Source organism: Daphnia pulex, chromosome 5 (genome assembly GCF_021134715.1).
Source record: "Daphnia pulex isolate KAP4 chromosome 5, ASM2113471v1".
Classification (NCBI taxonomy): domain Eukaryota; kingdom Metazoa; phylum Arthropoda; class Branchiopoda; order Diplostraca; family Daphniidae; genus Daphnia; species Daphnia pulex.
The window spans coordinates 6,385,488-6,408,491 of NC_060021.1; the positions used below are offsets into that span (position 1 = coordinate 6,385,488).

At 42.7% G+C, this 23,004-nt stretch overlaps 8 protein-coding genes across 14 annotated transcripts; 4 read left to right on the forward strand and 4 right to left on the reverse strand.

The window, feature by feature from the left end:
* The first annotated feature begins 600 nt into the window (after positions 1-600).
* LOC124193410 (cAMP-dependent protein kinase type I regulatory subunit-like) lies at positions 601-7,780 on the forward strand. Of its 2 annotated transcripts, none has more exons than XM_046587209.1 (8): positions 601-815; positions 3,706-3,780; positions 3,863-4,150; positions 4,403-4,502; positions 4,581-4,700; positions 4,782-5,000; positions 5,081-5,168; positions 5,247-7,780. In XM_046587209.1, the coding sequence occupies exons 1-8, from the start codon at positions 651-653 to the stop codon at positions 5,329-5,331; spliced, it is 1,140 nt and encodes a 379-aa protein (XP_046443165.1). In that variant the 5' UTR covers positions 601-650; the 3' UTR covers positions 5,332-7,780. The 2 variants fall into 2 exon arrangements, with proteins under 2 accessions (XP_046443165.1, XP_046443164.1); XM_046587208.1 differs by lacking the exon at positions 601-815 and adding an exon at positions 860-2,005.
* LOC124193413 lies at positions 7,758-9,045 on the reverse strand. The gene is made up of 4 exons (XM_046587212.1): positions 8,827-9,045; positions 8,562-8,711; positions 8,394-8,478; positions 7,758-8,277 (listed from the first exon to the last, which is right to left on the reverse strand). Exons 1-4 carry the CDS (start codon positions 9,043-9,045, stop codon positions 8,078-8,080), a joined length of 654 nt encoding a protein of 217 aa, XP_046443168.1. The 3' UTR covers positions 7,758-8,077.
* A 900-nt stretch (positions 9,046-9,945) lies between these two features.
* Positions 9,946-11,221, forward strand: LOC124193414 (death-associated protein 1-like). 3 transcript variants are annotated; one of them, XM_046587214.1, is made up of 4 exons: positions 9,946-10,074; positions 10,154-10,424; positions 10,595-10,688; positions 10,748-11,221. In XM_046587214.1, the coding sequence occupies exons 2-4, from the start codon at positions 10,376-10,378 to the stop codon at positions 10,914-10,916; spliced, it is 312 nt and encodes a 103-aa protein (XP_046443170.1). In that variant the 5' UTR covers positions 9,946-10,074; positions 10,154-10,375; the 3' UTR covers positions 10,917-11,221. The 3 variants fall into 3 exon arrangements, with proteins under 3 accessions (XP_046443170.1, XP_046443169.1, XP_046443171.1); XM_046587215.1 differs by having other exon boundaries at positions 10,006-10,074; positions 10,185-10,424; XM_046587213.1 differs by having other exon boundaries at positions 10,004-10,424.
* On the reverse strand, positions 11,211-12,605 carry LOC124193411 (leukocyte receptor cluster member 1-like). The gene is made up of 3 exons (XM_046587210.1): positions 12,535-12,605; positions 12,367-12,466; positions 11,211-12,305 (listed from the first exon to the last, which is right to left on the reverse strand). Exons 1-3 carry the CDS (start codon positions 12,555-12,557, stop codon positions 11,259-11,261), a joined length of 1,170 nt encoding a protein of 389 aa, XP_046443166.1. The 5' UTR covers positions 12,558-12,605; the 3' UTR covers positions 11,211-11,258.
* Positions 12,606-13,276: 671 nt separating this feature from the next.
* On the reverse strand, positions 13,277-15,003 carry LOC124193654. Its single transcript, XM_046587577.1, has 2 exons — positions 14,618-15,003; positions 13,277-14,552 (listed from the first exon to the last, which is right to left on the reverse strand). Exon 2 carries the CDS (start codon positions 14,490-14,492, stop codon positions 13,431-13,433), a length of 1,062 nt encoding a protein of 353 aa, XP_046443533.1. The 5' UTR covers positions 14,493-14,552; positions 14,618-15,003; the 3' UTR covers positions 13,277-13,430.
* Positions 15,004-15,492: 489 nt separating this feature from the next.
* Positions 15,493-17,549, reverse strand: LOC124193464 (SET domain-containing protein SmydA-8-like). Its single transcript, XM_046587282.1, has 4 exons — positions 17,357-17,549; positions 16,013-17,140; positions 15,826-15,944; positions 15,493-15,759 (listed from the first exon to the last, which is right to left on the reverse strand). Exons 1-4 carry the CDS (start codon positions 17,547-17,549, stop codon positions 15,625-15,627), a joined length of 1,575 nt encoding a protein of 524 aa, XP_046443238.1. The 3' UTR covers positions 15,493-15,624.
* A 9-nt stretch (positions 17,550-17,558) lies between these two features.
* Positions 17,559-20,576, forward strand: LOC124193465 (SET domain-containing protein SmydA-8-like). Its single transcript, XM_046587283.1, has 5 exons — positions 17,559-18,097; positions 18,818-18,876; positions 18,937-19,030; positions 19,090-20,194; positions 20,266-20,576. Exons 1-5 carry the CDS (start codon positions 17,969-17,971, stop codon positions 20,367-20,369), a joined length of 1,491 nt encoding a protein of 496 aa, XP_046443239.1. The 5' UTR covers positions 17,559-17,968; the 3' UTR covers positions 20,370-20,576.
* A 411-nt stretch (positions 20,577-20,987) lies between these two features.
* LOC124193790 (extensin-2-like) lies at positions 20,988-23,002 on the forward strand. 4 transcript variants are annotated; one of them, XM_046587760.1, is made up of 6 exons: positions 20,988-21,097; positions 21,190-21,449; positions 21,511-21,621; positions 21,683-21,796; positions 21,857-22,498; positions 22,616-23,002. In XM_046587760.1, exons 1-6 carry the CDS (start codon positions 21,094-21,096, stop codon positions 22,913-22,915), a joined length of 1,431 nt encoding a protein of 476 aa, XP_046443716.1. In that variant the 5' UTR covers positions 20,988-21,093; the 3' UTR covers positions 22,916-23,002. The 4 variants fall into 4 exon arrangements, with proteins under 4 accessions (XP_046443716.1, XP_046443715.1, XP_046443714.1 ...); XM_046587759.1 differs by having other exon boundaries at positions 21,857-22,262; positions 22,365-23,002; XM_046587758.1 differs by having other exon boundaries at positions 21,511-21,625; positions 21,687-21,796; positions 21,857-23,002.
* The last annotated feature ends 2 nt before the right edge of the window (positions 23,003-23,004 follow it).

Below are 23,004 nucleotides of genomic sequence, written 5' to 3' on the forward strand. Positions count from 1 at the left end.
ACAGACTTGATGCACTGATTATTCAATGACAACCATTTCCCTCTTGGTCTCACAATGGGGGCAACTTTTTTCTTTTCTCTTTCTCTCAATAGCAGAAATACCTGCGCAATAAAAAGCACTCTCGGGAATTGGCCGTATCGGGGACGACTGTGTGTGTATGTGTCAGGAGCAAAGTTGGTCCAGAGACTGGCACATCGAACATTCATGGGTATTTCTAATTTATTTTTTTGCTTTATTGGGTCCCCGAAATTATTTAGGGTCAGCCTCTGCTTACGCAATCTCAAGATTATTGTTATACGCGCTTCCAATCCCGATATTACGAAAGCTCTCTGTAAATAATCCCTACATCCACCAGGAGACCCGATATAAGGTTATCAATGAAAATAATTCTGTGCCCTGATCTCTTATAAAACTGAGAATGGAGGGGAACAACGTAATATATTTAAAACTCATTATTAATTGATTTTTCAATTTGACATTCCAATCAAAGGCGAATGAATGGAAAAGAATGCGATTTAATGCCACCTAGTGGCGGAATTTGACATTTGTTTGAATGAAACCTCGGCACCAGGTGGGGTTGAAAGCCGTGAGTAGCAGCAGTAGAGACTTTTCATTGCGAGAAAATTGTAGACGTTTGTAGACGTGAAAAAATGGCGGCGAATCTGGATGAAGAACAGAGCCTCCGTGAGTGCGAGGCCTACGTAGCCCGTCACAATATTCAACAAATCCTTAAAGATTGCATTGTCCAGTTGTGTGTTGTACGGCCCGACAATCCTACATCATTTCTACGAGAATATTTCCAGAAACTTGAACGGGTGAGTCCATTCTATTGCCCAGATGGCTGTGCTTTTCTTGGCTGCCCCAGTGTGAGAGTCAGAAGGTCTCCCCAACTTTTCGTGTGTGTGTGTGTGTGCTCTGGCCCCATCGATCGTTGAAACCATGCCATATGCACTAGGTTCTTTCTCGATATTTGTTATCAGTTTTCTTTTAAAGCCAAGTTGATTTCGTCCACACCCACATCTCGTCTTTTTTATTTTTGTACGACACCCCTCACTTTTCTTTCTGTGTGCAGAGGAGAACGTATAAAATCTGTTTCTCCCTTCGGGTATTCCAACTCTCGGTGTAATGGATCGAATTAAATATTTACATTCATAAAAGAAGCGACAATTTGAGTACGCGAAAAAAAAAAAGTAAACGACATCTGTGACGTTTTGAACCAAGTGATTCTGTCGGGGAATTTTTTATTTTTATTTCTTAGATATATATTTTTCGCCTTTTTTTACTGTCGTCTCCCACTCCGAAATAGCTCACTTTCACCTCCTGTTTTCCCACCTCCTCCCTCCCGCCCTGAAGTGAACTGAATAACGCATGCGCCAGACTGCATGACGTCATGTGGCTAGCCCGATTGGTTGGCGACCAATTGACGATAAACGTCTTCTTCTCTCTCTCTCTCTTTTTGTACCCGCCTTTGGGCTTCGACGGCTACTGTATGTGTACACGTACGTGTTTTTTCCTTGGTTTCCCATTCTCGATATTTCGTTCGTCTATGTGTGTAGGCAGTCGATCCGGATATCTGGGAAGAACTTGGGGGTTTCTTCAGTTTTCACCGGTCCTCCCACCAGGCCCATTGTGTCGTTCGACTGGTCCCAGAGAGAGCGAAAATCTCGTTTTTTTGGTTTAGTCAGTTCGTGACTGTGCTCCTCCCTTTTTTGTTTTTTAAACACTGAATTATTGAATAAGACGAAAGAAATCGAAAATGGGGCAGAGCTCGTCGAAGAAAGATTTCAAATTGGATAATTCCAAGGGCAGCAGCAGTTTCGAACCGACCGGAAGCATCAAAAAGCGGATTGAGGCTGCTGATGTCGCCGTTCCGTCCGGAATGCCCAAATCGAGTTCGCGGACTTTGGTGACTCCTAAACAACAACCGGCCCAAGTAGTAGTGGCAATCGCCGAGAATTCGGTCGCCATGACGACCGATCAACCTGAAGCCCAAAGCAATACCGAGGTTGTTCCTACTGCCATTCTCCTACTGTTGTATCTTCTGTAGACTTGATATCTTTATTTTATTCCTTTCCCATGTCCGTTTTCGTCCTGACAAGGCTTTACCAGTTTATCCGGCCTCCTTTTTTTTTTGAAATGCCAGTGGCAGACTTTATCAATCGTGACACATGTGTACATGAAATAGTTTCATCTGGTCAAGTAGCTCTTACACAACGTCTGATTGGGCACGATATGTCGACTTGATTACGGCCAACGAAAATTCCCTTTTTTATCAACTGGATCCCCTTTTATTTCTTTTATTTCTCGGTCGAGAAACGTCTGACCATAAACAAGTCACAATTTTTCCTGGCAACGACGCAATTAATGGCCCCGTGGAGTCGTTGGTCGAAAACAAATGGACGTGTAACGAAGAAGAAGATGGGTGGAAAAAAAGCATTTGACGAAACGACTCACGCACGCATCTTAGCTGGTAGTTTGTAAGAGTAGTAGTAGCTCCCACACGAAGGATGATGAGACCGGCCTTTTTCTCGTTCCCAACAAATCGTGGAATAATTTTTCTCGAAATGACTGGAGAAGGAGAGTCGAGGTTTTTTTTCTTTTTAATCATTCCAGCCCACAGATGCGCCCAGTCATGCAGAATAAGTAATTCACGTAAACGTACGAGTTGTATATTGGTTTTCGGATGATGGAAAATGCCGCCACCAGGCGGTGAAATGTTGTCGCCGGATGTGAGAGAGAGAGAGAAAGGGAGAGCTAGGTGGGCTGTATACTACGTATATATAGGTAAACAACAACCGAAATCACGAGTGTGTGGTTCGGGCGGTATGTATTTGAAACCTTGGGATGGGTTTTGATTGCATGTATCGTATTATTTCTCTCTGGTTTGGGTGGGTTGGCGTGTATGTATGTTTTTGCTGGGCGAGAGAGAGAGAGAGAGAGGTGCGCCGCAGTCGTCGCAGCAGCAGCTGAGACGTCATTCTCTCAGGTGGTGCTCTCCCGCAGAGTTCCATCATCAAATTGCTAGTCGAGAAAGAGAAAAGAGAGTCCATTTCGAATTTTTTTATTCTTTCACCCGACAGCTTGGCTCTTTTTTTATTTTTACTATATCTGCTCTAGGCGGGCGTTGGCGCACCTCTTGTGTGCGGTGTGGTGCTATACACGTTCCCGATCATATCCTTTCGGCGTTATACACCGGTAATGTGTGTATGTATACACACACCCATGAGAGGTTATCGATTAAAATAACAGGAATACAAGGCTGGAAAGAAGAATCTCTTTTTCAATCCTTTTCATTCTCTCTCTCTCGCTCTGTGCTGCTCCCGACACCCATCACCACTCCCCTAACGTGATGATTATACGTGCGTTTCTTTTGTTAAGCCCGGCCTTGTTGTAAACCAACACCACCACAGCGAGTCACAGAGAAAAAGGGAGAGAGAGATGGATCCCTGTCGTTTGCAAATGAGGAGAAAAGAAGAAGAAGAAGAAGGGGCTAGTAGATACATTGGACTCTGTGACTCTCTCCTCTTCAGTCTTGGTTGAGTTCTCTCGCCATTCGCATCGTTCGTCCGATCGAAAAATTGAAAGACTTTTTGTATTAGCCAGCAGCACACATAGTTAGAGCTGACCGACATGTTTATCAAACTTTGCCGATTGATGGAGTGGATTCTTGATACGTTTGTTGCTCTATTTGTGTGTCGACAACAGGAGGCTGCTAAAGATGCCAAACAGAAGGCTGCCCTTTCGCCGGACGACAGCGAAGAATCGCCCAATGCCGCTCAGGTTTGTTTAGTTTTTGTCTTGGCTCAATTAACAATGACGTAATTTCTCTTTCTCAAATTAACGATTGTTTGAAAATTTGCAGGGTGGAATTACAGGAATGCGAACGAGACGTGGCGGCGTTTCGGGCGAGACGATTACAGATGAAGATGCGATCAACTACGTGAAGAAAGTCGTGCCCAAGGATTTCAAGACGATGGACGCGCTAGCCAAAGCCATCGCCAAGAACGTGCTCTTTTCACATTTGGATGAAAACGAGCGGCCCGATATCCTTGACGCCATGTTCCCGGTCAGCGTCCATTCTGGGGAGGTCATCATCCAGCAAAACGACGAAGGCGACAACTTTTATGTCATCGATCAAGGCGAAGTTGAGGTGACGTACAAAATTCCCCTCCCAACAACAACAGCAACCACAGACGCTCGGAGCCACTTGTTTTGACTTTTACGGCTCCGTGCCTCTGTTGGCATTTAATATCGTCCGGTCCGGTTGGAACGACGACAGTTACAACTGCAGCAGCTACGTAGCTGCAGCCAGCAGCATATCCGTTGTGTGGATCGTATTTAACCCGGTTATTTTCTGCCTTTTTTCTCTTGCCTCCCTTTTGGGCTTCTTTACGCAATTCAGGTCTTTGTCGACGGTAATATGGTCACCGTGATCGGAGAAGGGGGCAGCTTTGGAGAGTTGGCCTTAATTTACGGCACGCCAAGAGCCGCCACAGTCAAAGGTTAGTCGCAAATTTATTCATACACACAAAATAAATAAGATGACTTGTTCAACTTTCGTTTGAAATTTTTTTGTGTAGCCAAAACCGATGTGAAACTGTGGGGACTCGACCGCGACTCGTACAGGAACATCCTCATGAAATCCACCATCAACAAACGTAAAATGTACGAAGAGTTCCTCTCCAAAGTCTCCATTTTGGGTAATGAAATGGTTTTTGTTTGTTTGAGACAATTTCGGGCGTGATTAAATTTCAATTTGAATGTTCTCGTCGATTAAACAGAGTCTCTGGAGAAATGGGAGCGGTACACGGTAGCCGACGCGCTGGAACCCTGCAGTTTCGAGGACGGAGAGACGATCGTCAGGCAAGGCGAGCCCGGTGACGACTTTTACATTATCGTCGAAGGACGGGCTGTTGTGATGCAACAACGAAGTGGCGGAGGTTTGGCCGAAGCCGAACCGGCCGTCGAAGTGGGTCATTTGGGACCCTCCGATTACTTTGGTACCAAATTTTTGATCATTGCATTTCATCCGCCCAGTAGCTCAATTAACTCTTTGCTCGTTTTCTTTTTCTCTGCCCAGGCGAAATCGCTCTACTGTTGGATCGCCCGCGAGCGGCGACCGTCATAGCCAAAGGACCGCTCAAATGTGTCAAACTCGACAGGGCAAGGTGAGTTCTTAATAATTTTTCCCTTTAGAAATTCGTTCTGGATATTAAATGGTGTGTCTCTCAATTTCCGATGAATAGATTTGAGCGCGTGCTGGGCCTGTGCGCAGACATTCTCAAGCGCAACATTCAGCTCTACCACAGCTTCGTCTCCTTATCGGTTTAAATGGGAGAGAAAGTGAAAACAACAAAATGAAAGAGAAGAAGAAATGCGGGAGGAGGAAAAGAAAAAACCAAGTTTGTTGTTGTATTTCGATTAGCAGCACACACACACACAACACACAGACTCCCGATAAAAAGTGAGGGCCGTGAAGATTAGAAGAGCGATGTGCGGAGGGGGTGTTTCAAAAAAAGAAACAGCGAAAGTATAAAACTCGTATCTTCTTTCTTTTTTTTTTTTTTATCTCCCTTTATTATCTCTTACATAAAGTTGATTAATATAAATTTCACGCGTTAAAAAGTTACAAAAAAAAAATTATGAATTGCAGCTAACCTAACCAAATAGTTACCGTTTCGTGCTTCTTCTTATAAAAGGGTCGGGAGCGCTTCAAAAAATGAGAGAAAAGGGATTCATCTTTTGAAATGAAGAAGAAGAAGGAAATAGGCTATTAGCATCTGTCATTTTTTTTCTTTTTACTAAAGAATCAAATTAAGCTCTACATTTAACACTTAACTTAATTGAATGGCTCTAAATGATTTCCCAAGTTTTGAAAAGCTAATCGGCACTTGTTTCTTTTGTTCAAATTTCTCCTCAGTTTTAAGTAGCGGAATTCTTAAAGAAAACACGAGAAATTTCATTTGATTGCGGATGTTTTTAAAAGGCAAAGAAAAAAAAAGAAATTCGGGAAAAATGTGAATTATTTTGTTTGATTAAAAATCTTCTTTTTTAAACATTTTTTTATTATTATTTTCTATCTCAAATTTTCCAAGGGAACAGCTACGAAATGGTTTGCGAATAGAAATTCTTATCCTATTGTCTTTATATCAAAAGATGGTAGAAAACAAAATTATTCCGAGACTGGCCCAGGTGGTCAGTTCGGTATATCCTTAACCAACAAAGAAAAACACGCCACGGGGGCATCAGGTGGTCTTTCAATTTATTTCCTTTTGGTTTCTTCTTTTCATTTCTGCTGGTCGGAAATCTTGTAGGAAACAAAAAGAGGCACAGAAGAGAGACACACTTGATGATCCGTATGTTGTGGCTTCCTTTTGATTTTCTTATTCAGCGCTCCGTTACATTATAAAAATATTACATTAAATCAAAGAAATTCTAATTATTTTAATTTTTGGGTTTCAAACAAATTCAATCATTTGCAAGGGAAAAAAAAGTTGGGGTTTTCAGTAAAAAACATGGGCGGGGGGTAACATAGCGAAAGTGATGAGACGCAATCAATTTAAAGCGTCACTTGTTTGATTTCTGAAGAAGCTAATTTTCAATGGATGGAGAGAAAAAAAAACAACAATTAACCGAAAGTAACTTACACACTAAAATAATGTCGCGGGATGACGATTGAAAGTGTTGACCTATGCAGTTAGGAAGCCGCCGTCTTTTGTCCTTAACTAAATTCTTTCTTTTGCTCGCTCTCTTTTTACTATTGCGTCATTCTGAAGAAATTTTCTTCTTCTAAAAACAAAAAATAAATATTAAGAAAAACAAACACGATTTTTTTTTTTACATCCTGCCCCCACCGCTCTTCGTGTCATACAGAAATGTGTATTCGTTCTTTGCTGCTCTTTTGTTTATGACTTCCCAGTGCACCAAACGCTATTCACATCACGAACGATGCCCCCCCCCCCTTCTCTCTGGTTATTTTTGTTGATTTCTTATGCAAATTTATTTACTTCTTTCTTCTCTCTCTTTATTATTATAATTTTTTTCACTCTCTATATCTTTCTCGCAGATTATATATTACTGTAATGTGTACGATTAATTTTTTTTCCTCTATCAAAATTTGTGTGTGTGTTATCGTTCAAAGTTTCGGTTCAAATTTAAAAAATCCGAAATCTTTTTGTTCGTCTTTCTTTGTAAGTGTTTTGAACAAACAAATCCTTCCCCTCCCCCCTTCTCCCGAAAAAAACTAACAGACCGTAAAAAAAAAATATTTTATTTTGTTTTCTCTGGCCTTTTTCAAAAATTTTAATTTTGTGCAATTTTAATTTAAAAGTTGTTTTAACCAAGCCAATTAATTAACAAGAAATCTAAAAACAAGGAAATTCAAGATTAAAAAAAAAAAAAACGAATATATATCTGGAAAAAAGGAAAGAAATGAACGAGCGTGTGGTCTGTTTGTATGGGCCGATGTAACGTGACCTGTGTAAATGGCCCCCCCCCCCTCCTCCTTCGTTCTAGTGTCAAGTTTTCCCGTAGCCGTGGTTCTTTCGTCCTCCTCTGGATTGGCTTTTTGTTATTAATACCACCACCTCTCTCTAATCTTAAAATTAACCAATTTTTTGGGGTAGGAATGTTGACTATTTTAGAGAGAAAATGGGGGCCTCAAACCCCCTAGTATTCTTCTTGTGTCCCTTTTAAAAACAACAACATCGTGTCTGTGAATCATACCTATTGAAAGAAGGAATAACTAAACATGAAAATACATCGCGGTTGTGTAATACGATCTATTGTCTGCCGGGAGAAGAAAGTTTCAGATGAATGTCTGGAGAGACAAAGAGAAAGAAAAAGCTTTTTTGTTTGCTTTGGTATCTCGTATAACAAGTATACTATTAGAATTAAATCATACAAAAGTTATTAATTAAGGGCGTAGAACACTGTGGCTATTAAAAAAGGAAATTTGGTTTTATAAAAAAATGTTGGTTAATTCGGATTATTATCCAATCGATAGATGGTGGCTCTTTGTGTAAGTAAATTTTGTTTCAAAAGATTTTGGTTTTTAAGATTTGAGAGAATTTCCTTTTCACAAAATCTGTTGGTCATCCAACGGCATTTTGCCCTTGCGTTTCTTATTGGCTGACGCCCGCGGTAACTTGTCGACGTCAACGTCATCTTCTTGGCTCGGTGTCACTTCCGATTGCTGCGGTTGGCCGCTGAGACGTGGAAGTAAAGGCAATTCAGAGTCGGCCGCTTGGATCCTGGAATCTTGGCTCAGGTCTTCGTCTATAATAGAAAAAGCCAAATAACACAATGTCGGAACAAATTATTATTAGGACATCCCTGAAGATTGTTGGAGGTGAATCATTCAGAGTGATGTCTTTGGACGACATTTTTGTCACCTAGAGTCGGCCAAACATTAGCTCCGGTTCCAGTTCCGATCGTTCCGATTCTTCGGCGGAAGCTATCCTCTTTGGCCTCGTAAGCCTTTCAAAGAAAAATGAATAAAACAAAAGAAATTACGTAATGTATAGATCGTCGGCTACTATAATCAGTTTGAAATTTGAAACCTTTTGGCGGGTAACTAAAAACTGGAGTTCCTTTTGCATCCGATGTAATCTGCTCTGCTGATTCTCGACTAGGTCCTTCAAAATGGTAATTTCCGCTTCTTGTGCCTGTTCTCGGCTGTTTGATGCCTTGATTCCGTTGGTCATCAACACCTGCAAACGATTCCGGACGAGTTGAATGGCGACAGGAAATGCCCGATCGGATAGATAAAATTGATTGATTTTATAATACCGCAACAAAGTAAGGAGATAAAACCAAATAGTTTACCGCGATAACAACGAGGCAAGCCATAATGGCCAAACAGGAGAGAACGAGTCTCAAACGGGAAAACAGGTGGCTCGGCCAGCAGCAATGAGCTTGTTGATTTTTCACATCTTTGGCGCGATTGCTGACGGTCGTCTCCTGGTAAACGGCTCCGTTTTTCGTCTTGGGCATCAGCAGTGGCCCCTCGGACTGATAGACATATTTGACCTCTTCTGTTTTCATTTCTTTCGAAAAACGAAGATAGGCGAGAGCTCTGCACTGGTCGGGAGTAAACAAAGGGCCCTCTCTGTTTCACGTAGTCTGGATGAGAGCCAATATATAAAATTGTTGAAACAGAGCTGCACCCTGCCTTCATGAATAATCAAGCAAAAATATACACAGTGAAAGGACGGCGAGCGAGTCTCACACACGAAAACACTCGATAGAGATTCCCGACTCTCGGGATTTTTCCGAGCCAGCTTCACCTGCTAAACTCTAAAAATAATCACTCAACACGCCGCGAATGATACATCACGAATGTGTACAGCGCGTATGTACGGGTAGTATTATTGTTATGTCTCCGAGCACGTGAATCTCACACGTCTGGACGACAAAATGGAGCTTCTTTTTTCTACAATGTCAAAGTTTCTAAGGTAAGTGGGGGGAGAAATCGCTTACCTGGATGAAGAGAAAGACGAGTGAACTGGGCTGTGGCTTTCGTTCAAGTGGCAGGGCTCGGTGGAACGTGAGTTTTATCAGTTGGGAGAAAAAAGAAGGGCTCGCTAGCTGGCTGGCTGGCGGCTTCTACACCCAGTCGTATAACTACACAGACTGCCGATAACTTTTTGCTTCTCGTGTGCTTTGATCCTCCTGACTTTCATCATAGGTTTCCTCTTTCGACCAAAGTTCTCATTCTTTCTCTTTCTCTCTTCCTGGACGTAGGGTTTTTATACATTCCTCTTTTTTTTACACTCCCTTTTGATTATTTGTTCGGTGACTTGAGCAGACTCGTGACGCAGCTAAAGCGGGAATACGACACCATCGGTCCACACACACACACACACACACAAAACCTTCCATTGAACAACCTCCAGTCTCTCTGGTGCTGCTCAGTAACACCAGCGACTCCATTTTCAAAAGAAAAGAAAAGAAAAAGAGAAAATATGTAAATAGATAAGGGAACAAATCTAGCGGATTTAATGTATGCCAACACGCAGCAGAAGCTTGATTAGCTCATTTATTTCTGGCCTTGATGAACGATCGCCTCACGACGTACTGACATTTCCATCATTGTCTCGTTTAATAGATTTTTATTTTTATAATAACGATAATTTTCCTTGAGTTTTTTTAGCGTTACAAAATTTATGCTTGACGAAATTTAGAAATCTGCAACTCTGCACAACATTTCAATCCGATAGACAACAGCTGGTATCGATATCTTATTTCCAACTGACGTTGCGCACTTGCGCTCTTTGATTAAAAAGCAACGTTTTGCGGTTTTGTTACCACGTAGCTGCTCACTTGCATTTCTTGACCATTAGAATTACATTCGTCTTTAGTAAATCAACACAAAATGTCCGACTCTGAGCAAGCTGAATTGAAAGCTGGACACCCACCAGCAAGTGAGTATACCTTTAATACAAACTGAATTTTCTGTTGTTGCTTATTTGTTGTTATGTGCTAGCTTATGTTGTTTTGCGTTATTGCTTTTCTCCTTATGTACAACCTGTTGCCTATAGTTTGCAATGTTACATTTTATATTGATAAGTGATTATTTTATCTCTTTTCTCAGTGAAGGTTGGAGGAAAAAGGGTTCCGCTTCCCAAACACCATGAAGAAAAGGCCGAGGCCCCTAAAGTGGTTGAAGAGTCAGAAGAAAAGGAGAAGTAAATACCTTCATTTCCTTAATTTTTACATGATTACTAAATTTTTAATTATTTTTCAGGCCCAAGACTGTGGTGATTTCTGGAGCCCAGGTCAAAGAAAAGGAGGTTTTCTCTCCCGAGGCAGCTAGAGCCATTCATGAGAAACCAGTTCCCACTCACAACCATGATGCTGGTGCTGGTCAGCATGGCAACAAAATTAATTTCATTCAACAACCTCGTAAACAGTAGATGGTAGTTTCAATTGTGATGGACTTGATTGTGATTATTTCTAATTGCTAATGATCATTCATTCCACTATTGCTGTGGACAATCTAATATTGTTTATTCAGACAGGTTGTGTTTATTATTTACCTTATCACTGGTAATTTTTTTTTCTTATGGTTTTCTTTTGGTTGTTCTGTTTTTGAGGGTTTATATGAAGGACTTTTTTCTTACTTGCTCATCATGGTTGAGGGAGAAAATGGTTAATTTTTGTACTCTTTTTTTTCACTCTTGTTAATTAAAAGAGAAATACATTTACAATCATGAAAAAAGTCTTGTATATTTCAATAATTTTATGGGACAAAATTATTACTGCAGCCAATACTTGGTTGCAGAATCAAGTGGTTGATTTTGTTTAGCAACATCAGGATTATATTGAGAATGATACTTTTGTTTCGGCTTAGCCTTAACTTTCCTTTCATCAGAATCGCTGTCGTCAGTGCTTGATCGGCTCAATTGCTTTTCCTTTGATGTTGCAGCAATGGTGCCGTTGACGGTGGCTAAAAGTTTGTTGGCTTTGGCACGTTCAGCCTTTTCACGCTGAAGTCTCTTGGCACGTAAAATTGCCAATCGCTTTTCCTTTTCCGCATCAGAGTCTTCGGATAAATTTGAGGATTCTGAAGTAGAATCCTCTGAACTTGAATTACTTGTTTTTCTTCTTTTTTTCTTGCTTGCTTGAGAATCGTCAGTTGAACGACGTTTATCCTTTTTGTGTTTCTTAGATTTCTTCTCTTCTTTTTCTGATTTCCTCTTCTTTTTCTTGTGCCGTTTTTCTCTTGAAGATGAAATTGCTTCTGGTTTAGCAGCGGGAAATCGGAGGTCAGGAAGCTCAGACTTTTTTTTTGTTTGATCTTTCTTAGGAATTTCCGGTTTTCCTATATAATGCCGGATCACTCGAAGGGGATCAAACATGTCTTTAGCTCTTTCTGCTTTATAGTTGATGTCCTCTTGGGTCTGATTTTTCAGGGTCTTTAACAGAGAAGGTTTCTCATACCAAGCAGATTCACCAGTCGACTCCCTTGATCCTTGTCCCAAGTAGGTGAGTAAACCAATCTGTTTTTCATAGTCTTCTTGTTCCTTCTTCTTTTCAAGTTCATGTTCTTTATTCGCTACTCCTTCAACCTGTTTGCCCTCTTCCAAGTTGGCAAAGAAGTTTACATGACCAGATGGGGTGAATTGGACAAGATTCTTCTCTTCAGTTATAGGAACAGACACACATGCTCCATTCCTGATCACAATCTCGTAGCGAGTCTCAGTGGTACATGGGACTTCCTTTTTCGTTGACTCTTCTACTGAGGTGAGACCTTGTCTTTCTCTTGCCCGAGTCCTCAGAATGGTGGTTCTAGTTTCTTGCTCCTAAAACATTAATTTATCATGAGTTTCTCTTGATTCATTGACATCTTTAAAAATTAATTACAGCAAGTAAAGCACGTCTTTGTTTTTCCTTTTCTTCTTCGGCGGCTTTGGCTTCATCGCGTCGAACTCTAGCTATATTGTCTTTGGTTCTCACATGCCATCTAATACGCAGGAAATCCTTATTAGTTAAATGACATAAGTGAGAATAAATTAAGACAAACGGGAATACCTTTTCTTGGGTAAAATGTTCATCCCGAAGAACGATTACAAACCCAACTTTATCCCCAACTTGACAGAAAATAAAAATAACAACAACCACCTAGCGGAAGGTTTGACAGTTAAAAAATGTTGGCTCAAATTCAAAAAAGAAAAGCCCCACTTGCTAAACGATTTCATCGTGATTTCGATCGAGTTTCTTACTTTCTTTGCAAAATTGAATTCTGAGTTCTGACCCGTCTGACCATACGACATTTTCATGGAACGCCGTTTGTGCCACTTTTTTTTTAAATGCAACGTTGTTTTTTTATAACATAAAAACCAATTTAAAAAAAAAAAAAGATATATTGAAACCAATTTTTTTATATTGTTAAGAGCTTGGATGGAACAGAACTACAGAAGGGACTAGTCGGGAGTCTTTGAAAACGCTCTGTCTATTTTTCCACCCACACACTTCAAGCGTAGCCGTTGACGTTGACGATCGTTTGCATGTTTCACGGTACAATCTTTCTGATAATTTATTTTTCTACAAATATATGAAAAGAGGGTGGGACCGGCCCATACTTTATTCACACCTCTATTTTTCCCTTGGGCCAGTTGCTCAATGTATTGGCCTATTGGATCTGCAAATTTGTAAGCATTAAAAAAAAAAACATTTGATTTAAATGCAAATTAGATTCTGATAGAACCATGTTAAAATCTTTGCATAAAATTCACTTGTTATATTATTAAATAACAATTAAATGCAATTCTACTTTTTATTTTGTTATGATTTATTAAGACTTTAAGGAGGAACTCTAGAATTTAGGCACACGACGGACGACGAAAAGAGCGTTAGTTTTATTATAAAAGGCAATGAAGACATTCAAGCGATACTGTCCACCGGATGCTGCTTACAAGTTAAAAGTCTTATTGATGACTCCAGCCATAGAAGAAGGTCCTGCAGTGACAAAAGAATTGCCAAAAGCATTCCCACGAGCGAAGGTCACCACTACCAGTGGGCAGAAGGATCACTTCCATCACTTCACCGAAAACCTGCCGTGGTAGGATACCCGGCGGTAGGTCATGGAGGGAACGGTCGGCAGCATGTTCGTACATGGGTCGAAACGGTGTGTTCTCAGTAATGCCGTTGATGAACGTTCTTGCTGCTGCGCAGGCGTGTTGATCGACCCGCTCACGTAGCGATAGAGTAGTCTGGCCGACGTAGTTGATATTACAGGGTCCAAGTCGGCGATCGCATTTCCGACAGCGAATCCCGTAGATGACGTTGGTGGCACCCCCGAGGTTCACCTGCGGAGACAAGACGAGTTGCGACCCTTGGAATCTGGCCGACAAGATTGTAGGGCACACGTCGCGCGACCACCTCCGCTCAAATTCTTGGTGGATCAGCTGGTCGTGGACGTCCAAATAGTCGGCCAACTGGTACTCAATCACCTCTCTCCACAGGCGGTCAGGAGAGGAGATGACGAGATTGACTTCACTTTGATTGCTCCGCTGAATACTGGCGGAATAACCATTGGCAATCAATTCCGAGATGGTCGTGTAAATCTGGTGGAACGTTCCCCTTTGGTGTCGTCTCACTGCTTGGCTGATGGGATCTCTGTCCGTATCAGAAACTAGAATGTGTTGACGAAGATTTCTGAGTATTTGTGAAAGTCGCCTCTGCAGCAGCAGCAACCTGTGATTGACATGGACTGAGTTTGACCTGTTGTTCTCAGTAGGTCTCTGTGGAGGCTGGTTGCCATTGGCATTAGTGGAGGTAGGCTCGAATGGAGAGAAAGCTGTGTTAACAGTATTCTCTACTTCCTCAGCTGTATTCCTCAGTGATCTTGCAATGTTCCTCGTCAATCTGGAAACCCTAGGTGTCACATAGTAGGCGGCTAAGTAACCAACCGTAAATGCTCCCAGCATCACGCTGAATGGGGAAATCCCGGCCATAGCCGCGAGTCCCGCGACCACGGCAACTCCCATTGTGGAATTACAATCAAAAGTGTACACCGGGATATTGGTGCAGCTCTATTGCTGAGAGCTCTATTGTTAAAATTTATGTGAGGAAATTTTGAACTGCTTCTAATATTTCTAAATGAACAACTTACTTGATCAACAACAGCGTAAGTGATGAGAACCAAACCAGATGTAATAGACGAAAAATGGTTTGGTTTCTGGCTCTGGTTAGAAGTAGATTTTGGAGAAAAAACGTTCAGTGCCTGAAGAATGGCAAATGACGAATCACACGCGGACGCGGGACGCCCCAACTGGATAGCACGGAGCACGGAATAAGATCGTCTGCTTGACTGCTTCTTTCTTCTGTTTCTGAAAAAAAAATGACAAGACGTGCAGGCATATCTCTCGGCTACTTCGGCGGGCACAGACTTGGTTCATTGGTTGACTATAGCTTAGGTTATTTTACTGATTTTGCTACTAGAAATTTATGTTTGCTGTTTCAGAATCGTGGAACCTACGACTGCTACGACGCTCAAATGGAGAAATTTCCAAACGCCTATTTCTTGGCCAGTAGGAGACAGGCACTAAAGTCATCTAGTGTTTCCTTTTAGAACGACGCTATCGAAATATTGTATTTGACTTGCCAATTACCATTGCCAGTTGCCACGGTGCCGCCACCCGAGATCATTTCGTGCTAAATCATTTCTATATTCAAATGCTAAACGTTCTGATTTACTTACTTCGTTAATTTTTTATGCTTTTTAATTCAGATGCAGTGCAGAAGAAAAACGTGCTTTGGGTGTGATTTTAAACCATTCAAGGATGGTAAATCAAAATCAACGCAAAATCGTTCGTAAGCAACTAAAGATGAAGCTTACGAGGTGATTATAACCACATATAAAATATTTCTTTATGCACTGGATAAAAAATGTCTTGTTAAGGGTCAAAATTAACGTCTACGTCTCACCGACATCGACATTTGGTATTCGTTCTACTTAATTTGACAATTATATGCGATTATATGAAATTTCTGAAAATTTTTCTGATAATTTATTGGACTTCAAATTTTTTAATATGTATACCATACTAATCTAATTTATTTCTTATATCGTGGATCAGGGTAAGAAAAGAATTTTGATAGCTTTTTCCAATTCATATTCTAATCAAGGGTTTTTAGAAACAGTTCAACATCCTTCAGTTCCTTGCTGGAAATGATGGCTAATCGACCTTCATCCGTCTCTTCCGGCTCCCACGAGAAGATCGTCGATGACTCTTGCAGCATTTTCCGGACCACCTTTTCAAAAAATGTAAAATTAAATTTTCATTGAAACATTTATGATAATAATTTTAAAAAAATTACTTTAACATTGGCTTGCAGTTCTTCCTTTGAAATACTTTGAGTGAGACAGAGCTTACGACAACGAACAGATAACACAGCTTGCAGCTCATACAGTAAAATGGCTCTCAAACGGGTCATCCCTAAATGAATGAAATAATTCCAATTAATCATGACGGATGCATTAATTTTTAATTACAGGCCGCGTTACCTGGTGAAACAGCGTCGGCTACTTTCAAAAGTTCTAAAGCCAGAGCTTCTTTGGCGTTGAGCGTGTCGTCGTTCATTTCAATCAGACTCTGCCCTTCCAGGTGTCCGTACATTTGACAGAGCGCCATTTTAACATCGGTCAAGTAAAAGTGATTCGGATGAAGAACTTTGGAGAACTTGCGCAAGAATCCCTCGCAATCCTTAACCGATCCTTTTTTCAAAGCCACAATCTCCTTGCCGACACTTTCTATAATTTCGGCCGCATAGTTGGCCGGTTGGCGAGCGCCGCATTGCCGACAGATCCAGTCACTGGCATCATCCAGCGGGTTTTCTGTCAAAAGGATTCCCGCCGATTGCTGCGGACATTTCTGGCAATAAAAACCAGAAGTGAACGTATCCAGCTCAGTCGGATCTTTACAGCGTTCGCAGACGCACTGGAAGAATTTCGTTTGCGAAAGGTGACGCTGACGGTTCATCGTTCCCCATAGCGGCTCCGTGTAACATAGTGCTATTTTCTCTCCTTTAGGTATTCCCACAGCCGCCCGGATGACAATATCCCCCTTGTTGGTGAAGGTTTTGATGGCGTTGGCCACGCAATCGTGTTCCAGCAAACTGGCCGTCGAGTAGACGGCCACCAATCCGTGTTGAGAATTGCCTTTCATCGGCGGCTGTTCGAAGCTGTTGACCATTACAATTCCGCATAGTTGTAGGATCAGCTCTTCCGGGATTTGGAGTCCCAGCGTTTCGCGGATGAATCGGACCGCCGTGGCTTGATCCACGTCCTCCATTCCTTTTTGGCGTCGCTCTTGAACGTGAGCCTCCAACTGCATCAGCTCCTCCCACCGTTCCGGATTCTGATCCCGCAGCGCCAGGCAGCGCAACACCATGACGCTTTGGTAGGCTTGAACCGGAAGGCTGCCGACGATGGGTCGTCCACCCGACGCCATCACTCCGCACTCGGCCGCGTGATCCGACTCGTGAGCGTGGCAATCATCGCGTCCGCACATGGGCCAGCCGCACTGGGAGCATCTTGTCCGCCCGTCGACGCCGGAATAGCATCCGAGGCAGATTTGTCCGGCCGTGTGCTTGGGTCCCATAACAATGGGTTTCTCTTGTAGGATGACATCGCCTGGTTGTTGCCATGAGAAGAAGAGAAACGGAAGAGGATAATCGTTGGACTCAAATGTTTGAAGAGGGTCAGAGAACTCTCGGTAAGTTTACAACAGTTATTAATAGAAATTGGCGTGTTTCGACCGTTCCCCGCCTTCGAGGTCCGAGTCGATTCTATTTCAGCTCAGCCGCAAAGCACACGAGAATAAACGAAAACATATTAATATGTATATACCAGCTTTGAGGTCCCGACAGGCGATCAAATGCCGTCCAACAGTGAGCGTCTGCTCGATGCGGTAGGCCTTGCAATGGGATCGGTGCTTCTTCCAATCGCTTTTCTGGTGATCCCTGGAGCAGTAGAAGACGGCCTGGCATCCGGAACAGCGCTGGTGAGCCTCCTTCCCGCAGAAACATTTCTCTTCCGTCATCTCCCGTCAAACTGATAAAACACAATGTCGAGCGGTCTATTATTAAGTTATGCGCACATTTTACTATGTTTTGATAAGTCGTTTGCTGGGGAGTCTGGATCAAAACAATGTCTCTTTATGGGTGTGAGTGGGTGTGTGTTTTCAACAGCACCATTGACCTGCTGGCAGCGAAAATTCTGGCATCATTTGATTAATTGGCGTTTGTTTACGACTCGTTTTCAGCGTTTATTTCCTAGCTGCTGGCCGCCTATTTATAGATTGACAAGAAAAAAACGCTGACACTCGAGGATATCACGAGCGGGCGGCCAGTGCGACTGAAGACGATTGGTCCCTCCTCTTCCTCGTCGACAACATTTGGCGCAAAAAACCACAGATACGCACCAAAAGAGACGGTACGCATTCATCCATGGGCTGTCGTGATGAGCGGTCTCATTATCACTCCTCTTCAGCCAGTTCTACTACCCTCGTCGATTGCTGGTCGCCCCTCCGATGACCAGCACTACGACTCGACGTCGTCAATCACGACCCAAAATCCCGCCGACGTTGTGGTAAGTTTCAATCGAAATTTCGCTGAATTTGTTGATCGTCTTGTGTACCTATTTTGCGTCGTGGCGCTGGCCAGAAATTTTGAACCGAATTTCCCTCTCTCGCTCTGGCGGATCGATTGGGTTTCTAGTGATCGATTATTAATACCCAGCGACGGAAATAGCGTATAACCGACAGGACGTGAATACGCCACACGTGTGCGTCCTCGGTGAGAGGAAATGAAACAAAAAGGGAAGAGGAGACGGTTCTAGAAATTTAGAAATTCTTACCTTCAGGAAACGCACTAACAATAATTCGAATCACGTCGATAAAAATAGATCCCCAGGCGCGATATATTGTGTTGTGTCTGTGTTAAATGTTGTTGCCTTCTTTCAGCGTAGTTTGTTGTTGATATATATATTTCGCGCACGTGATGTAAATACACACCCACAGCAGCAGCAGAACCACGATGGAGACAGCACAGCCACAGAACAAAAGTCGGTTGTGAGCGTTCGCTTTCAAGTGGATGGTATGGACGAGGCGCCCTATAACGTCCGAGTCGTTCGTGCGACTTCTATAAATATCCCGTCGCCCGTTTAAAAACGGTTCCAGAGTCTTCGGGAATCGACGGTCCCGATAAGTGCTGTCCTCTGCTGTGACCGCCAAACCTTTTTATTCAATTTTGTTTTGTTTTCATTTTTCAAATTCAAATCGATTTTTAAATTGATTTCATTTTTCTATAGGGCGCTGAGCCACCCGTGGGATGTGCGTTCACGATCGGGAAATCATCCGACATTGGAAAGTATTAACTTATATAATTCACTGATTATAGGTGCAGGTATGTCAAACTTGTTCCGTCTAGATTTCTAGTCGCTACGAGAAATATCAGGGCTGATGAAATTATCATTGATGCTGAAGAAGCCCTGGCTGTCGGACCGAAACAGGCAACCCATCCGGTAATTGAAACAATAATCCTTTATTAATTCTTTTCATTCAATTTAATCTTACATAACAGGTATGCTTGAATTGTTATCGGCGTGTGGACGGCAGCTACCTGTGCCCTCGTTGTCAATGGCCGCTGTGTTCAGAAGTTTGCGCACAGATGGAAAACGGTGCCCATCAGAAATACGAATGCGAATTGTTGGCCAACCGAGAAGCTTATCCAACCAAGGAAGAACTGGAACAAGATGATTGCCGCCTGTACGATTGCATCGCACCTTTGCGGATAGTCCTGGATAACCACCGCAATCCGGAGAGAAGTCGCTTGTGGCTCGGATTGGAGGATCACCGCCTTTACCGACAAAAGATTGGCATTTGGCACGTCGATCGCAAAACCGTGGTCGAGCCCGTTCTCAACAAATGGCAATTAGGTGAGAATACCAACGAAGAAGAACTGCAAAGAGCGTGCGGGATTTTGGAGGTGAACGCGTTTGAAGTTTGTGACGACGATAAAACCATCAGCGCTCGGGCCGTTTACTCTCACGCTTGTTTAATGGCTCACAATTGCGTTCCAAACACGGCATGTTGCGTGAATCCCGCCACTCAACGGATGACCGTTCGTGCGGCCGTCGACATCCCAGCCGGCCAAATGATCACGACGTCGTACACTTTTACCTTGGATGGAACGTTACGTCGTCGATCCCATTTGAAAGAAACGAAATTCTTTGACTGTTGCTGCCCTCGCTGTTGCGATCCTACCGAACTGGGCAGTCATCTGAGTTCGCTGGCCTGTCCCAGATGCAGCGGCCGGAATTACACCGTTCCGGAGGATCCGCTCAATCCTGCAAGTTTCTGGAAATGTCAGGGGGAAAAGTGCGGCAACCGAATAGGATCAGATCAGGTCAACCAACTCCTCGCCTGTCTCCAGCGCAAAGCGGATGAACTTAACTACGACGATTTTCAAGGATTGGAAATTTTTATCGAGACATGGTCGTCTCTTCTCCATCCCAACCACTCGCTATTGATTGGCATCAAGTATTACCTGTGCCATTTTTATGGCAACGCTCCAGGATTTCTCCTCAAAGAAATGTCGTGGCGATTTCTGACCAGGAAGATGAAACTCTGCGAGGAACTGTTAAACATTGCTCGCATTCTAGAGCCTGGAGATTCAAACTTTCACTGTACGAATTCATATTTATAAACATGATCTAATCATTAAGGCTTGAATCAAATTTTTATTTTTATCGATTAGGCAGCTTACTCAGAGAATACGAGTTGGCGGAGAACGAGCTGTTCCAACGAATGGCAATTGAAGAAGAAGAAGAAAATGAATTAAGCCATGGTGATCACGAATAGCCTTCACCACCACACATCGCCCAGAGAGGAATTCAATTTGATTGATTTACCTAATTTAATTTTGACCTTATTTGATCTGATAGATGATGTTTAATCGATTGTGATGCGTTTTGCCGTTTGTGATTTAGCCTCGTGCCTTTCGGCTATTTACATATACATATTTTCGTTCGATTGATTTGCAATTAATAAAGCTCTGTGAACCAATAACTATAAAATGTCTTATCTTCGTTGTTTACTTCTTAAAACCAGCATACATATTTTTTAATTGTTCGCCATCAGAGGTATGGCGAGTTGATAGGAGTTGATTGTCTAAAAATGAAACAAGTCATAAAAATGTTAGAAATTGAATAACATTTAAACTTTTACATTTTTGAATTAAACACATTTGAATTTAATAGTTTTGAACTGTAGAAAGCCATTTTGTAGTATCGAGCAAATCTTATTATCGATTGATTAGTAAAGCCTACTTTAAGTTAAATGATTTTAAATTTGATACACAATGGAAGAGAATGAAACACGTGAAAAAGGGAGAATGCGAAAAATGGCGGTAGGAGCACAATGATGTGGATTAAACGCCCCCAAATTACATCATTAGTAAAGGAGGAAGAGTTCGAAAAAAGTAGTATAAAAGCCGGTCCTTTTCGATTCTTCAATCAGTCGAAGCTGTTCAGTGCTCAATTGCAGTACTGTCTAGTCAGCTGAAGTTCAATTGTATTCTCTCATAATGGGTAAGATGTCACTTAGTATTATGTGTTGAAAGATATGATGGCAATATGTTTAGTTCGATTTTATGTGTAAACTATTATGTTTTCTTATTTAGGTTTCTTTAGAATGTTGTTTCTCGTGGTCTCGCTGGTTGCGTATGCCCAATCAGCTTCTATGCATGGGCGTGGTCCGGAGATGAGCGGCCGTGCTCCGGAGATGCATGATCAACGGCATCAGCATAGACGTAGTGCCCCACCATCGGCTTACTACCCCGAGGCTCCAAAGTATTACACCGAGGCTCCAAAGTATTACACCGAAGCCCCTAAATACTACACCGAGGCACCTCAGTACTACACCACACCTGCCCCGACATATGTAAGTAAATTTCAAGTATTCTAGTGGTAGGAAAGCAACTAAGTGTCTGATGTCTGAATAGGGTGGATATGGTCATCAGATGAAACGCAGTGTCTACTCCGCACCTGAATCCTACTACACAACGGCAGCTTCTTATTACTCTGCCCCACCGACCACAGCTTCTTACTACCCTGTAAGCCCCGCTCGAAAATTAATCTAAATATTGTACTTAAACAATTGTTTTGGATTCACAGGGAGATTATGGCTATCATGCCCAGAAGAAAAGGCAGGCTCCTCAGGCTCCAGCCTATTATGCTACGACTCCTTGTTATTGTCCTCCAGCAACTACACCGGCGCCGTACTACCAGGTAAGAAAACCAATGGTGCGTTTCAATTTATTATGGTCCCTAACAGTCTATTGTTTCTAGGAGTCATACACAACTGTTGCCCCGTACACCACTACTGTTGTTTACTACACTGAGCCGACTTACTACCCTACCGAGGCCTACTATACTACCACAGTTGCATATGCCCGACGTAGCTACTACTCGCCTCCGGTCTACACTACAGTTGCGCCGTATGTTGAACCAGTCTACTACACCACTCCTGCCCCTGTTTACTACACCGAGCCTAGCTACTACACCACGGAAATCTATACTACAACATATGCTGCACCAAGCTACTACTCTCCTCCGGTCTACACCACTCCTGCTCCAGTTTACTACACCACATCTCCACCGGTCTACTACACCGAGCCCAGCTACTACGCCACGGAGGTTTATACCACAACTTATGCTGCACCAAGCTACTACTCTCCTCCGGCCTACACAACAGCTGCCCCTGCCTATTACACTGAGCCCAGTTACTACACCACCGAGGTTTACACCACAACCTACGCCGCTCCTAGCTACTATGCTCCTCCGGTTTACACTACTCCTGCCCCGGTCTACTATACCACGGAGGTTTATACCACAACCTATGCTGCTCCGAGCTACTATGCTCCTCCGGCTTACACCGAGGCTCCGTATTACACCACTGCTGCTCCTTACTACACCGAGGCTCCTTACTACACCACCACAACTGCTGCCCCTGTGTACTACACTGAGGCTCCCTACTACACTGCTGCTCCAGCTTACTACACCGAGGCTCCTTACTACACCACCACAACTGCCGCCCCTGTATACTATACTGAGGCTCCTTACTACACTGCTGCTCCAGCTTACTACACTGAAGCTCCTTACTACACCGAGGCTCCATACTACACAACCACAACTGCTGCCCCTGTCTACTACACTGAGGCTCCTTACTATACAACTGCTGCTCCGGTTTACTACACTGAGGCTCCTCATTATACAACGGCTGCCCCTGCCTACTACTCTGAACCGGCTTACTACACAACTGAAGCGTATACCACAACTACAGCAGCCTACAAATACGAAGCTCCCACTTACGCTCCACCGAGCTATTATGCTCCTCCAGTCTATTAATAGCTCTAAGTTGTACAAGCTTTTTACCTTGGAATTGTTATTTCGAATATCTTTATCAGAGAATGTTAATAGATTACGTTACGCTAACT